The 14841-nt window shown below is 36.7% G+C and overlaps 1 protein-coding gene across 3 annotated transcripts in view; it reads left to right on the top strand.

Annotated features, from left to right (window-relative positions):
* PPM1B (protein phosphatase, Mg2+/Mn2+ dependent 1B) overlaps positions 1-14841 on the top strand; it is a 76082-nt gene that overhangs the window by 50100 nt on the left and 11141 nt on the right. For all 3 annotated transcript variants that reach the window (XM_032411074.1, XM_032411072.1, XM_032411073.1), the window contains exons 2-5: positions 1080-1939; positions 9081-9198; positions 12084-12195; positions 12587-12644. In XM_032411074.1, coding sequence (XP_032266965.1) covers positions 1094-1939; positions 9081-9198; positions 12084-12195; positions 12587-12644 — 1134 coding nt within the window. In that variant the 5' untranslated portion in view covers positions 1080-1093. The remainder of the gene's footprint in view (positions 1-1079; positions 1940-9080; positions 9199-12083; positions 12196-12586; positions 12645-14841) is intronic.

Raw genomic sequence — 14841 nt, 5'->3', positions numbered from 1 at the left:
ATTCTTCACTGCAACCCTGTGAAGTGTAGGTATTATTGTTGTGATACGCATTTGCCAGAGAGGAGAAGGGGAAAGTGACTGATTAATTCACAGGAGGAATTTGAAGTACAGGTGACTAAGCGCCTTACTCAGGGTCACACAGCTAGTGAGTTTTAGGGCCAGGATTGTAGGTGGGAAACTACCAGGGCATCTGCATGCTTATTTGGAGAACCACCACTCTAGTCCAAGTCATTTGAAATTGGAAAAGCTTTATTCTAAAATAACAGTGAAGTCAGGAGGGAGAGGGATGCATAGGAGTACTTTATAATCCTGTCTATGGATTGTAAATCTGTCAGCACTGAGTAGAAGTTGTCCTAATGCTACTTCACGGATTAGAAAACTCAGCAATGTTAAGTATGTTCTGTAGCACATCATTAAACTTACATTGTTTTAACAGACTCTAAGTAATAGATTTCAATCAATCCAAGTAAAGTTTTTAATTTGGTAAACAGTAAAGCTTTGATCAAATGTTTGTAGAATGGAGATTTTATGTTTTAATTAAATTTTGGGGTTGTCAGGATCACTGGGGGAAAGTATCTTATAATACATGCTTTTGGAAGTCTTTCTGAAATATATTAAAGTACCTTAATATATTAGAAAAGATGCAACACCATTCTGAATATTCTGATGGTTCAGTCTTCTATATTGAACCCTGAGTTCTCTTATAAATTGAATATTTAAGAAAACTTAACCAGGTTGTGTTTCTTAGTTTTCCTTTGCTGGAACAGTGCTTTTCAACTTACTGCACATCTAAATCACCAGAGAGGCTTAAAAAAAAATACTGATATCTGGGTCTCACCCCTAGAGATTCTGATTTAATTGGTCTGATGATTCTAATATGCTAGGATTGAGAAACCACTGTTCTAGAATAAGGATGTATGGGGAAATTTTCTTGGTTTCTTTTTTGTTGTTCCAGTAAATTCAGATAATACTGAAAAATATATTTGAGATAGGAGTTACTAGAGAATAGATGGAATATTGTAGATAATTCTCTGACAGATTTAAACATATAACCCTTGACAATTTTTGTTTTCTTTCAGATTCATTATTAAACATGGGTGCATTTTTGGATAAACCCAAAACTGAGAAACATAATGCTCATGGTGCTGGGAATGGTTTACGTTATGGCCTGAGCAGCATGCAAGGATGGAGAGTAGAAATGGAAGATGCACACACAGCTGTTGTAGGTATTCCTCACGGCTTGGAAGACTGGTCATTTTTTGCAGTTTATGATGGTCATGCTGGATCTCGAGTAGCAAATTACTGCTCAACACATTTATTAGAACACATCACTAATAATGAAGACTTTAGGGCAGCTGGAAAATCAGGATCTGCTCTTGAGCCCTCCGTGGAAAATGTCAAGAATGGCATCAGAACTGGCTTTTTGAAAATTGATGAATACATGCGTAACTTTTCAGACCTCAGAAACGGAATGGACAGAAGTGGTTCAACCGCAGTGGGGGTCCTGATTTCACCTAAGCATATCTACTTTATCAACTGTGGTGATTCACGTGCTGTTCTGTATAGGAATGGACAAGTCTGCTTTTCTACCCAGGATCACAAACCTTGCAATCCAAGGGAGAAGGAGCGAATCCAAAATGCAGGAGGCAGCGTAATGATACAACGTGTTAATGGTTCATTAGCAGTGTCTCGTGCTTTGGGGGACTATGATTACAAGTGTGTTGATGGCAAGGGCCCAACAGAACAACTTGTTTCTCCAGAGCCTGAGGTTTATGAAATTTTAAGAGCAGAAGAGGATGAATTTATCATCTTGGCTTGTGATGGGATCTGGGATGTTATGAGTAATGAGGAGCTCTGTGAATTTGTTAAATCTAGGCTTGAGGTATCTGATGACCTGGAAAATGTGTGCAATTGGGTAGTGGACACTTGTTTACATAAGGTATGTAAGTCTTTTTGTTATAATTAAAATACCCTGTTAATTTTGAAAAGGCACGGTAAGTAAAATTAACCAGACTTAAATTTTAAAAACTTTTCATTAGGGAAAATCTGTATATTTTTAAATTACTTTCTTCACCAGAATTTTTTTTTTTTTTTTGGCCAGCCTCGTTTGCCTCAACCTTCTAGTTTGAAGATTAATAAATTTTTGGCATTTGTTGTCATTTAAGTACTTTGTGGCTTGTTGCTGTGGCTGAGGCATCTATATAGAATTGTGCCTTTTGATTTAAATTCTCAGTATTGGCAACAGAGGTCTTTTTTTTTTTTTAAGATTTTATTTATTTATTTGAGAGAGAGAATGAGATAGAGCATGAGAGGGGGGAGGGTCAGAGGGAGAAGCAGACTCCCTGCTGAGCAGGGAGCCCGATGCGGGACTTGATCCTGGGACTCCAGGATCATGACCTGAGCTGAAGGCAGTCGCTTAACCAACTGAGCCACCCAGGCGCCCGGCAACAGAGGTCTTATGCCTGATTTTGAAGCAGTTTAATGAATTATGTATATGGTATATTTCTGTAATAAATATACAAAAGATCAAAAGCCATGTATAATATTGGAAGATAAACCAGAGACCTAGGCTAAGTCAGGTTTTGTAATTTAGATCTGAGCCTCCTAGCAGCTAAGATGAAAACTGAAGTAAAAGTGTAAATTGTGTATTTCTTATTGTTTAGTAAAAGAAGCTCTTTCCTAGCAACAAAATCAAAAAGGAATTTACAGGTGGCTTTATATAAGTGATACATGACATGGTAGAGCGTATCTTAACTTTTGTAGAAGATACCAGAATTCTTTTTGTATAGATGTTTTTGTCCTCACTGATTAAAAACCAAAGAGTAGTATAGAACAGAATGCTGGAAGAATTCCTGTGGATCAGTAACATTTAATTTAGTTTTGTAATGTCCTGTGAATCTTAACTTGATAGAGTAATAGGGAAAGCAAATCCAGACTAACAGACAGGTAGCAATTCCCTTGAATGTCTTTAAAATATCCAGTAGTTTCAGGGGGGTTTTTGACGGTGCCTGTATAGCCGTCAGTTAAAGTCCGAGTTATCTGGCCAGTGCCTAGAACACGTGAGTATTGTAGGACTCTGAGTAAGAAGGTGCCAAGGCAAAACTAACCTTTGGCTATGTGAAATGAAGGTTTGACTTCCTTACTCTGTCTAGATTAGAACTGTTCTTTCTCCCCACCACATAAGTTGCTTTGGAAGGTACAGACATAGCCAGAAAGTTTCAGAAGTTCTCTGAGTCTGTGGAAATACCCAGGTTTTGGTGAAGTGTCTACTTCTTTTTCATAGATTGGGAAGAGACAACTTCAGGTAGAGAAAATTTAAGGGCTGGTGTTTCCAGTTGGCAGCTTTTTTCTGAAAGGGTTTTAAATGATGGTTCCTTTAGCTTTTCAAAGGTTTTTGTTTTTTTGGTTTTTTGTCTTTTTTTTCCCTTAAGCATACTGTATACTTTTTTTTTTTTTACTTATCTGGATAGGTTAATTACAAAAGTATTGATGGTTGTCAATGATCGAATAGGCTCTAAAAATGTCTTCCCTTTGGACTCCAAGTGGAGAGATTCTGACCTGCAGCTTTTTGAGACAAAAGCAAGCAGATGTTTTTTGCCTGACTAGCAGATGAAGACAGCATTTTCCCTGATTATAAAACAAGTATATACTTAGCTATTAAAAAAAAATTCCAGGTAATCCAGGACATATAAAGAAACATTCAAAAACTTTGCCACTCACTGAAGTTGGCTCCATTCATTGGTATATATCTTTCCAGTCTTTTTTGCCTGCCTGTTAGTATGTATATTTTTATAAAAAGGAGATCATTATACTTGTTATTCTACAGTATGCTTTTTTGTGCAACAGTATGTTATAGCGAGATCTCCATGTCTGTAGGTATCAGTCTAAATCATTTGTCATGGTTGTATAGTATTTTGTTGAAAGAATGGCGTGTTGTTTCGAAGGGAATAGCCAAAAATCTATTAGGTCTGTAATTTGGAGTAAAAAAGAAGCTTGTATTGTGGATAAACTGCACTCTCCCTTCCATTGAAAGGATGTTCGTTTTCAGGAATTTTGACCCCACCCTTTTGGAGGGGGTGAAATGATTCTGGTGGCGGATCTTTGCTTGACAGCTTTGATCAGTAATTAAATATTCCTGGTGATGGTATTAAATATCCTGGATTCCTAGAATCTCAGAAATGATAAATGACAGTAATAGGGACAAGAGGTTGGAACCCATGAGTCATTCAATTTTAGTGGAAGTTGGCCACCATAGTTCCTTAGAATGAAGCTGCATTCAAATTGAAGTCAGTTTTTTGGTTTTATTTTTAATTAGAGAGAACGGGAGCGTGTGCTGGAGGGTGTAGAGGGAGAGGGGGAGAGAGAATCTCAAGCAGATTCCCCGCTGAGTGTGGGGTCTCAGGTGGGGTGTGGGACTCCCTCTCACAACCTGAGATCATGACCTGAGCTGAGATCAGGAGTTGGATGCTTAACTGACTGAGCCACTCAGGTGCCCCAATTTGAAATCAGTTTTCTTTTGTTTTGTTTTTTTAAGATTTTATATATTTATTTGACAGAGAGAGCAAGAGAGCACAAGCAGGGGGAGCACTAGAGGGAGAGGAAGAAGCAGGCTCCCTGCTGAGCAGGGAGCCCCATGCGGGACTCGATCCCAGGACCCCGGGATCATGACCTGAGCCAAAGGCAGATGCTTAACCATCTGAGCCAACCAGGTGCCCCCAAATTGAAATCAGTTTTGAGAAGCTTAGTTAACTTTTGTGTTGAAACATAACAGACCTTTGAATATTTTGAACCTTTGCATGTTAAAACTTCTTACCCATTTCTGTTTTTCTAACTCCATAATTTGTCACTTGTTTGTAGTGTAAAACCAGGGGTTAGCAGTGTTATAAAACAATATGATTAAAATAGAGTATGATTGCTTTGAACTTTGAAAGATTGAATAAAAAATTTTAAAATCCATGGAAAGCACTTTAGCTCAGTGCTTGGCACTTAGCGATTGCTCAGTAGGTGCTAGCTACTTCAGGAGGAGAGACACTAGACCTGATTTTTAAGTAGAAGTTTCCCTGATAATAGATTTAAATGATGTGTTAATATTTTCTAACGCTTCTAACACTTGTCATGCCCTAATAGTTTACAAGCATTTTTATATGTTAACTCATGAAATCTTGGAAGATTGTGATAATTGTCATAATCACAATAACATCAGTAAATTATTGCTTTCTATGAGCCAAATGCTATTCTAAGCACTTTATACATACCTTAATGCATTTAATTTTCACAACAACTATAAAAGATAGCATTATTATTGCTAATGATAATCTCTTTCAAGATTGCCACTTAGGAATATGAAGCAGTAAGTGTTGGATGACTCTACTCAGGCATTACTCTCTTAAGATACGTTAACTCTAGGAGAGAATAATCCCTAAGAAAGCAGCCTTCCTATTTTCTTGCCAATGCTAGTAGCATTCATGGTATTTATGCTCATTTCAGGTTGCATATGCTACGCAACTGCTGTTTGCATAGCCTTTCATAACTTATAAATATAACACTCATTTGTCCTCCTAGTAGCCTGAGATGAACGAAATAAAAATCCATTTCTAATTTGCAAGTAAGGAAATAGAGGTTTGACATTAAAAATAGCTGTTAAGTCATATTTTGATGAGTGTCGAAGCCAAGACTAGAACTCACATTTCCTGATTCAAGTGTGATGTGTCCGTTGCCAATGTTTCACAGAAGGTTTGATGAAAAATTTTTTCCGAATGGAAATACTAAGAGTTCCCTTTTCTTTTTTCAATAATTACAAGATTAATAACATTTGTGAACAAATCCGAAGATGTTTGTATTTATGTCCTTTTTAAAAATATCATTCCCCTTAAGCAGCCACATATTCTTCCAAATAATTCTGTGTTTATTCATACAAACATATAGAAATATAAAAATAGGGTTTTCTTTCCCTTCCTTTTTGTTTTTTGTTTTTGTTTTTTTACAGAAATGGATCATATTATGCATGTTACTTTGCCACCTGCTTTTTCTTAAATTGTAAAAGTCAGTATGCCTTTAAATTGTTCTATTATTTTTTCTTCTAAAATACTATTTGATTTTCCTAAATTCTGCTTATATACACTTATCAGAAGCTTATTTATATACATGAGATAGTACCTGATAGTTGGATAAAATTGAGGGAAAATTTCAGCTCACAACCTGAGCTGAAACCAAGAGTCAAGACCTCCATTGTCTTCAAGTTTTGCTACATTGAATTTTAGGAGGTGGTGGCAAGAGTTTTTCAGGGCCTTTATGTCTTTTTGGCTTATTTTCCAAAGGCAGCGCCATTCCAGATTAGTAATAGAACATGAAAAATGTACCCATATACCCTCCAAAATTGTTTAGCTCTAAACTCAGGAGTTTTTCCGTTATAGCTTTCAGAAAATGTAATTCTAAATAACACAAAAGTAGACATAAATAGTATTAGAGTGGAGTGTGGTTGGGTATTTTGGAGTATGGAAGGGAAGGACTGAATGTAAAAGTATAGTCTATAGTGTAGCAGTTCTCAAACTTTCTTGGTCTCATGGTGCCCGAGTATCTCAGAATTTTTTCGTAGTGCTACTTAGCCATATTAATACTTAGCAGATACAAGTATTATATGGTTAGAGCCAAGCTTAATGAGTATATATATGTCTTAACAAAATAATACATATACATTGAAAAAATCTTTTATTTCATTGTTTAAGAAACTGCAGTTACAGGGGCACCTGGGTGGCTCAGTTGGTTGCGTGTCCGACTCTTGGTTTCAGTTCAGATCATGATCTCTTTCTTTCTCTCTAAAATAAGTAAATAAATCTTAAAAAAAGAGAGATACTGCAGTTACATACTAATAAGATATGTGTACCTGTTCACTGCACACCTTCTCAGATCTTGGAATCATTGGGCACAGCCACCCTCATTTCCTGTATCACGTTGATTTTTTTTATGGGACTTGCTTTTTATCATAGCAACTCTCAAAACCCCGGCTTTGAAAATATTGGATGTCCTTGAGAGGAATATAGTGTTATCCGATGTTAAAACTGAACTACTTCACACTAGTTTGCAGGGTATCCACAAATGTGGAGTATCACTCTGTTTCCCCTCATTTTTAATATCTCTGTGAGTACACTGTAGCAGTCTGGGGCTTTTTTTTTTTTTTTTTTTTAAGATTTATTTATTTTAGAGCTAGAGAGGGTGGGGGGAGGGGTAAGGGGCGAGGGAGAGAGAATCTTAAGCAGGCTCAGGGCTGGGTGCGGAGCCTTGGAGCGATGGATGGGTTCGATCCCACAACCCTGAGATCATGACCTGAGCTGAAACTGAAAGAGTCAGTTGCTCAACTGTCTGGCCACCCAGGCGCCCCTGAAAGTCATCTTTATGTAGAAATAGAAGAAGCATCATTGGAATCATACAGAGCTGAGGTGTAAATGTAAATTATTTCCTTTATTTTTTGTTATTTAAACTTCCTGAAACTATCTTTCAGTTAATTTCCCAATTGATAAGATGTAATTTTTATAACATAAAAACCTAATGGAAATTGTGTGTGTGTGTGTGTGTGTAACTTTAATTATCTCTGGTATAAAGCTTTTGCCTGACCTGAACTTACATGGTCAATCCTGATTCCTGTAGAATGTATTGATTCTTTTGGGGGGTGGGGGGAGGATGCTGTTTGGAACCATAGTGTGTTTGTGTGGATATGTATATATATTCATACAGCCAGTGCATATTTTCTAATATGAAGTCATTGTGAAAGTCTTGGTGGATTTCATGAAAGAATGAAATTAGTTTGGGCCAGTTCTGATTTTTTTGGAAATCCTGATTTTTTTTTTTCAGATATGGAGAATCTGGTCATATACTCATGATATTTTTTCCCACTAAAACATGGGAGTCTGTGGAAAGAGTTATTCTTTTTGAAGGCTTCTTAAGGCCTGACCTCCACTGTCTTCAAGCTTTGCTACATTGACTTTTAGGAGGTGGTGGCAAAAGTTTTTCAAGGCCTTTGTGTCTTTTTGGCTGTGTCATGTGGGTTCCAGAAAGGTGGCAAGTCTGAACCAGACAATGCCTGCCTAGATTCTGGCCATAATGACTGAAAAGACTAGAATGGGTATGGCCTTAGCTTTTTTCACTTGGGTTGGCAAACTGCACCATCAGACAAAGTAGCCTACCACCTCCATTGACTTAGTTTATTTTGGGGGCGGGGGGAGTTGAAACAGTCACTATTCTAAGTCCCTGTTCTAAGAAACTCAGTTAAAGTAATATACCTATAGGAAAAGCTACGAGAAGATTTTAAATTTATTTCTCGTAATCTCATGGTAATAGTGCTACTTTTAAAAATATAGATCATTTGCCTATGGTAGTGTGATTACCAAGGCGACAGTAAAATTTGTCCCTAAGTTAGCAGTTTTGGCTCCCCTCTGCAGACTGACACAATTTTTGATTCTATATAACGATCTGATGTCTTTTCTCCACAAGTTACTGTATCTGACTACAGTATCTCAGCCATCCAGTTACCTTCCATTGTTTGCTGCTTTATCCTCAGAACAGTTTACAATCTGTTTTATTCTCTGCTTGTAATTGTTCAGTATAGTGTCTTGGGTATCCTAATGATCATTAATTTTCAGCTATGTCAAATTCAGGAGAGTTTTACTAGCATTGCTCTGAGCGGGTTAATTAGCTAGGTGAAAATTGCACACTTGTTTGGGAACATGTGTTTTTGGGCGTAAGCGACTTTGGGAATATGCAGGTTGAGTGGGAAACAGAGTTTAGAAGATGTAATACATATGAAGGTATCTTCATTTCTTAGGTTGTAGAGTGCTGGTGGGTAAGAATAGGTACACAGAATTAAAAGTCATAAAATAATTACAGATCTACCCATATCTAGAGATCTTGTTTCTTCAGGGAATGCTTCAAATAGTTCTTTAGAATGGAAATTAATGCGTTGAATGTGTACATTCTGGTGATTTAAATAAACTATAATTGCTTAATGTAATTAACTGTTGTGAATGAAATAATAGAAAGTTGCTGGACTATGGAAATCTAATTCTTTTTCTTTCTTTAAAATACAGGGAAGTCGAGATAACATGAGTATTGTACTAGTTTGCTTTTCAAATGCGCCCAAGGTCTCAGATGAAGCAGTGAGAAAAGATTCAGAGCTGGATAAGCACTTGGAATCACGGGTTGAAGGTAAGTAAGAAAGGTGATTTTTTTTTTTTTTTAAATTCCCATTTAGAAGGAAAGGAAGAGTATTCTCCCTTGTTTATCAGATAGTTTTTTTAGAATTAGGAAAAACGATTAAGTATTTCAGAACAAGGCCTTAAAAAACAAGCATCTGTCTGCCTAAGGTTTACTATCACATCTTGGACCAATGTGTGGGAATTTATTGGCAGGGAGAAGACAAATATGTCTATTATACCACCAAAGAGAAACATTTGAAAATAGTCTGTTAAATTTTGCCATTTTATTTCCTCTTTTCCTGATTATACTTTTAGTAGTGAAGAGTCCGGTGAAATTTGCCTCAGGGCTTATCATGAACAAGTGCTCTAATTTGACTAACACTAATTCCTCCCAGGTCAATCATAGGAATTCATTATACCATATGTTTTTATCTTACTGATAAGAATCAGCATTGATGTTGTGAAAGAGTATTGATTTTACAGTTGACCCTTGACCAGCATGGGGGTTGGGAGTGCAAACACACCCACTATTCCCACCTTCACCTCCCAGTCTCCCCCCGCACTCTCCCCCTCAGTTGAAAATGTACATATAAGTTTTGACTCCCCCCAAACTTAATTACAATAGTCTACTGTTGACCGGAAGCTTTAAACAGTTAATTAACCCATATTTTGTATGTCCTATATATGATGTATATGTATGTATTTTTACAATAAAGTAAGCCAGAGAAAAGAAAATGTTATTAAGAAAATCATAAAGAGAAAATATATTGACGGTAGTGTACTATATTGAAAAAAAAGCCATGTATAAGTGGACCCACACAGTTGAAACTTAAGTCATTCAAGGATCAACTGTACTTATTTTTTTTAACTTTTTATTTTGAAATAATTTTAAAATTAAAAATTGAAAAAATATAGAGAGCTCCCATGTACAATGTAGTACCTTTTACCTAGATTCCCCATTTGTTTACAATTCATGTGACTCCTCTATTTTCTATAACATACACACTTGTTCTTTTCTCTCTCTCTCTTTCATTGTGGCAATGTCTGCAGACATATTTGGTGTCATAACTGAGAGGGTGTCACTAGCCTCTAGTGAGGAGAGGCCGGGGATGTTGCTTAACATTTTGTAGTACACAGGACAGCCTCCACCAAAAAAAAAAACAAAAAAAAGATGTGGCTGATCCAAAATGTCAGTTGTGCCAAGGCTGAGAAATCCTGTATTATAGAGATACAAGTAAAGGCAGAAAAATGACAGTCCTGCCTTCAAGAAGCTTGCAATCTGTGATAGAGTAAGCAACATCTACAGTGGAAGTATGTAGCGGTGCCCAGACTTCAGGCTTGGGTTGGAGAAGAATTTGAGAAAGTGACACATGAAGTTGAAACCTGAATATGAGCGAACTATGCAAAATGGGTTGATTGGAATGGTGTAAAATGTGTTTCAAATCAAAGGAAAAGCACATGTGAAGATCTAGAAGTGGGAGAAGGCTTCTCTGCATAGAGCCTTTTTGGAGATAGAGGGGAGTCAGGGGCAGAGTCAAATGGGAGTGGTGAGGTTACGGTGATGGCGAGGGCCTCGTGAGGCATGGTGGCTGCTGAGGACACTGCTTTTTTGTTGTCTTAAAAGTAAGTTGGCATCCTCCGATTTTTGAGGAGTTTATGTCTTAATACTGGCCAAATAATCATGCTCTAAAGATGTATTTTTCATAAATTGTAAATATAGATGGAATGTGTGTTTTATTTTGTTCTAAGCCTTAGCAAGTTCTGTGATTTATTTTCCTTTTTTAATTTTATTTATTTTAAAAGATTGTATTTATTCATGAGAGAGAGAGAGAGAATGAGCACGGGAGAGGGACAGAGGCAGAGGGAGAATGGGGCTCCCCACTGAGCAGGGAGCCCCACGTGGGGCTCCATTCCAGGACCCTGGGATCATGACCTGAGCCAAAGGCAGATTCCTAACTGACTGAGCCACCCAGGTGCCCCTCCTTTTGTATTTTAAATTGTTGGGGAGCATAACTACCTCGGGATCAAAAAGCTTATAAAACAGCATGGATGGACCTAGAAGGTATTATGCTAAGTGAAATAAGACAGTGTTTCACTTCCATGTGGAATCTAAAAAACAAAGCAGCAACAGACTCATAGGTGTGGAGAACAAGCTAATGATTGCCAGAAGAAGGATAGGCGAACTAGGTGAAGGGGACTAAGAGGTATAAACTTTCAGTTATCAAAGAGGTCATAGGGCTGAAAAGTCCAGCATAGGGAATATAGTCAGTAATATTGTACTAACATTGTATGGTGACTACACTTACTGTGGTGAGCGTTTTATAATGTGTATAATTGTCGAATCACCTGAAACTAATATTATTTGTCAACTGTTCTTCAGTTAAATAACCTTATAAAACAATTCCTAATTTTTCTCCTTCTCCTTACAGTCCTTATTCATCTATCACTTTTTTTTGGGAATTACAGTATTAATAACTTTTGTATTATTATTGTATAAAATTAGATCAAAGTGTTTTTCCACATAGCTATCCTGTGTTCACAGGGATCATTTTTAGTGATTGTAAACCATTTCACTCAGTGGCTATACCAAAATTTTCTTAACTGTCCCTGTATTGTTGAACATTTCATTTCTTCCAGTTTTTGCTTTTATGTATGCAAATAACTTTTTATATTACTTTTATTCCTTGTGTGACCGTAAGATAATGTTTGCTTTTTTTACATTTTAAAATTGATACTACAGAAACTAATAATACACTATATGTTAACTAACTTGAATCTAAATTAAAAAAAAAGAAAATAAATAAAATTGATACTACCAAATAGTTCCCCTTGTTTCACTCTCTCTGAATCCTGAGTTAACACATTAATTTAGGAATTCTTTTTAAAAACCTGCAGAAATTATGGAGAAGTCTGGTGAGGAAGGAATGCCTGATCTTGCCCATGTCATGCGCATCTTGTCTGCAGAAAATATCCCAAATTTGCCTCCTGGGGGAGGTCTTGCTGGCAAGTAAGTAGAACAAAAAGAACTAATTTTGAGTTCGTTTATAATTAGTAATTAAGTAATTTTGGGGAAGAAGTATATCAATTATCTAAAGATGAGATGGGTTGATGGTTCTTATAGTAGAGAAGAACTTTAAAAATTTCATCCAAAGGCATTTTTTTTTTTAAGGGAATTATTTATCATGTGTTTTGAAAAGGTGAAGGTTCTCTTACTTTATAAATAAGAACAAATGGCTTGTGCTGAATCAAATTCTAAGTGAAATGTAGAAACTATGTTCTTGGCAAGCATTTAGTGTGGCAGTTAATTTTTGAGGATATTCAAGATGAAGTATTATTTTAAATACTCAGAAGCTTAGTAATTGTAATTTAATAAAACTAAAGCATGATTTTTTTTTTAGGCGCAATGTTATTGAAGCTGTTTATAGTAGGCTGAATCCACATAGAGAAAGCGATGGGGTAAGTTTTCTTTTATTTCTTAAGCATTTAAAATAATTTTGTAATGTAAATACTAGATATAATACATTCACATAATGAAATCTGTAATAAATTATACTATGTTTCATGTTAAGGAGTCAGTTTAAGGAAATGTCTAGAAATGGAGGTAGAGATACAGTTCTATTTTGTAGTTAAGTTTGTTGTCACGTAACGGGCATCAAGTACCTTTTTGTTGGGCTGTACTTATTTCCTCCCTGTATGTCTGCCTTTCCTTCTCCTTCTCCCTTAAATCTTAATTTTGAAGCGAAGAACATCCTTTTAAATATCTCACTTTCTCCTTCAGCAGGCTGCTACCATCACTAGAACTTAGTGATAGAGAAATGAGCTATTATCTTAAAGACCTGACTTTCAGTGCCCCTGTGTGCCCAGTTGAATACCTGGGGATAACTTCTTTCTTAACCTTAACGTTGCCACTGTCGGTGTTTTGTGTTGAACTGGATAACCATTTCTGTTGTCCCCTGCTATGCTTCATCAGAGCAAAGCTCCGTCCCTTACCTTCCTTAGAAATACTGATGAGCTGCCAGCTGCCCGTCTGTAGTGCTTTCATCTTCGCACTAGTACCGAGAGACAAAGCAGTGCCTTCTTTTTTTCTTTTTTAATTGCCCTACGTTTCAGAGTCAGTAATTCGAATAACTATTTCCTTGTAGGGTTTTGAAGTTTTTAGACATCTATCAATGAATAACTTAATTTTTAACCATAGGCTTGAAAGATTTAAGGGAGCCAAAGTTAGTAATGAAACTCATTAAGAAGAGAGAGACTCACCCTCCAAATCTCCAGCTCCTCGGGGCAGGTCTTGAGAGAGACATCAACCACTGGTAGAAATGATGTATCCTCTCAGTTGAGCCGTTTTGCAGGATTCATTATTGCACAGCCATGTCCTATCATTTCCTTTTTCTTAACATAAACGTATCCTTGCAAAAAGAAAAAGTTTACGATTAATACATTTTAGTGAGTTGAATAAAAGTGATATTGTATATTGCCAGTAACAGGTTTTATATCTTGGTCTAGAGCAGTGGTTCTGAGTCTTTCTTTTGTGTCCAGGACCTCAAAGTATTAAGACTTGTATCTTAAAGCTGTGAAAATTCATTTAAAAATAAAAATACGTCATGTGCTACATTTAGAGTGAACCCTAAATCAGACAAGGAGAAATGTTGACACAACTGAAAAGCCCATGGTAATTGGGTGGCGGAGTGAAGAGAGGGTGATCCCTTCAGCTAGATCCTAGGTTCCACATGTGGTTAGAGGAAATAAGCCCTCAGAAGGTATTACTGATTCAGTACTAACCATATAAGTGCTCATGTTTCTTCATGTGCCTGAAAATGTAAGCCTGGTGTGTAAATTTGAAAAATTATCTCATTATGCCTTGCTGAATCTCTTCAAGGTCCCTCAAGAAAGTTGGCTGCTCTTACTCCAGATACAATTTTAAAAAAAAGTTTCACACCCCTAAATTAATGTTTAGGTTAATGTTTTAAACATTTTTTAAAAACAGAAAATACTTATTATACACAGTAGCTCTCTAAACAGTGAATAAATAAACAACAGAGCCATGAAACTGAAGAGAAATGCTCAGGATAAAAAACTGGCCTTGAATAGGATTATTATATGACTCTGTAAGTTAAGGAGATGCATACTTAATTACGTTTATATATAAGCTTTCTAGTAACCTCAGCAGATCAAACATGGACAAGCTATCACGTGGTGAATTGACGTAGGGAGGAGACTGTACAGAACATTAGACATGGTCCCATCCCTACGGTCAGCGCAGCTCCCCATGTAGAGATAAACACACAAGTTAGAAAGAAATGATAAAATACAGAATGTGATTAATTGCCATGTGAATTGTACAGTGATTGCTGGGAAAGTCAGATTTGTCAGAGAAAAGAGGAGATTTGAAGAATGATTAGAATGACAGAAATGAAATGAGGAGGATGATATAGTTCAAGTGGCTGGGAGAGGCAAGAACAAAATATGAGCTATCTTTAAAGAAAGGACCTCATTTTGACTAGAGCGGCGAACTGCTGTGGTGAGAAATAAGAATTCAGGATGCCAGACGTATTTTTGGAGACACTGGAGAGGCCTTCTGAACTTTATATTTTACAGGGAGGAGCCACCATCTGTTTGGAGCAGAAGAGTGGCACACTCAGAGGGATATCTGTGG

This window comes from Phoca vitulina, unplaced genomic scaffold, assembly GCF_004348235.1.
Source record: "Phoca vitulina isolate PV1807 unplaced genomic scaffold, GSC_HSeal_1.0 scaffold12, whole genome shotgun sequence".
NCBI classification, from domain to species: domain Eukaryota; kingdom Metazoa; phylum Chordata; class Mammalia; order Carnivora; family Phocidae; genus Phoca; species Phoca vitulina.
Note: the sequence above shows the minus strand (reverse complement) of the source record. Positions and strands in the feature narration are given on the sequence as shown.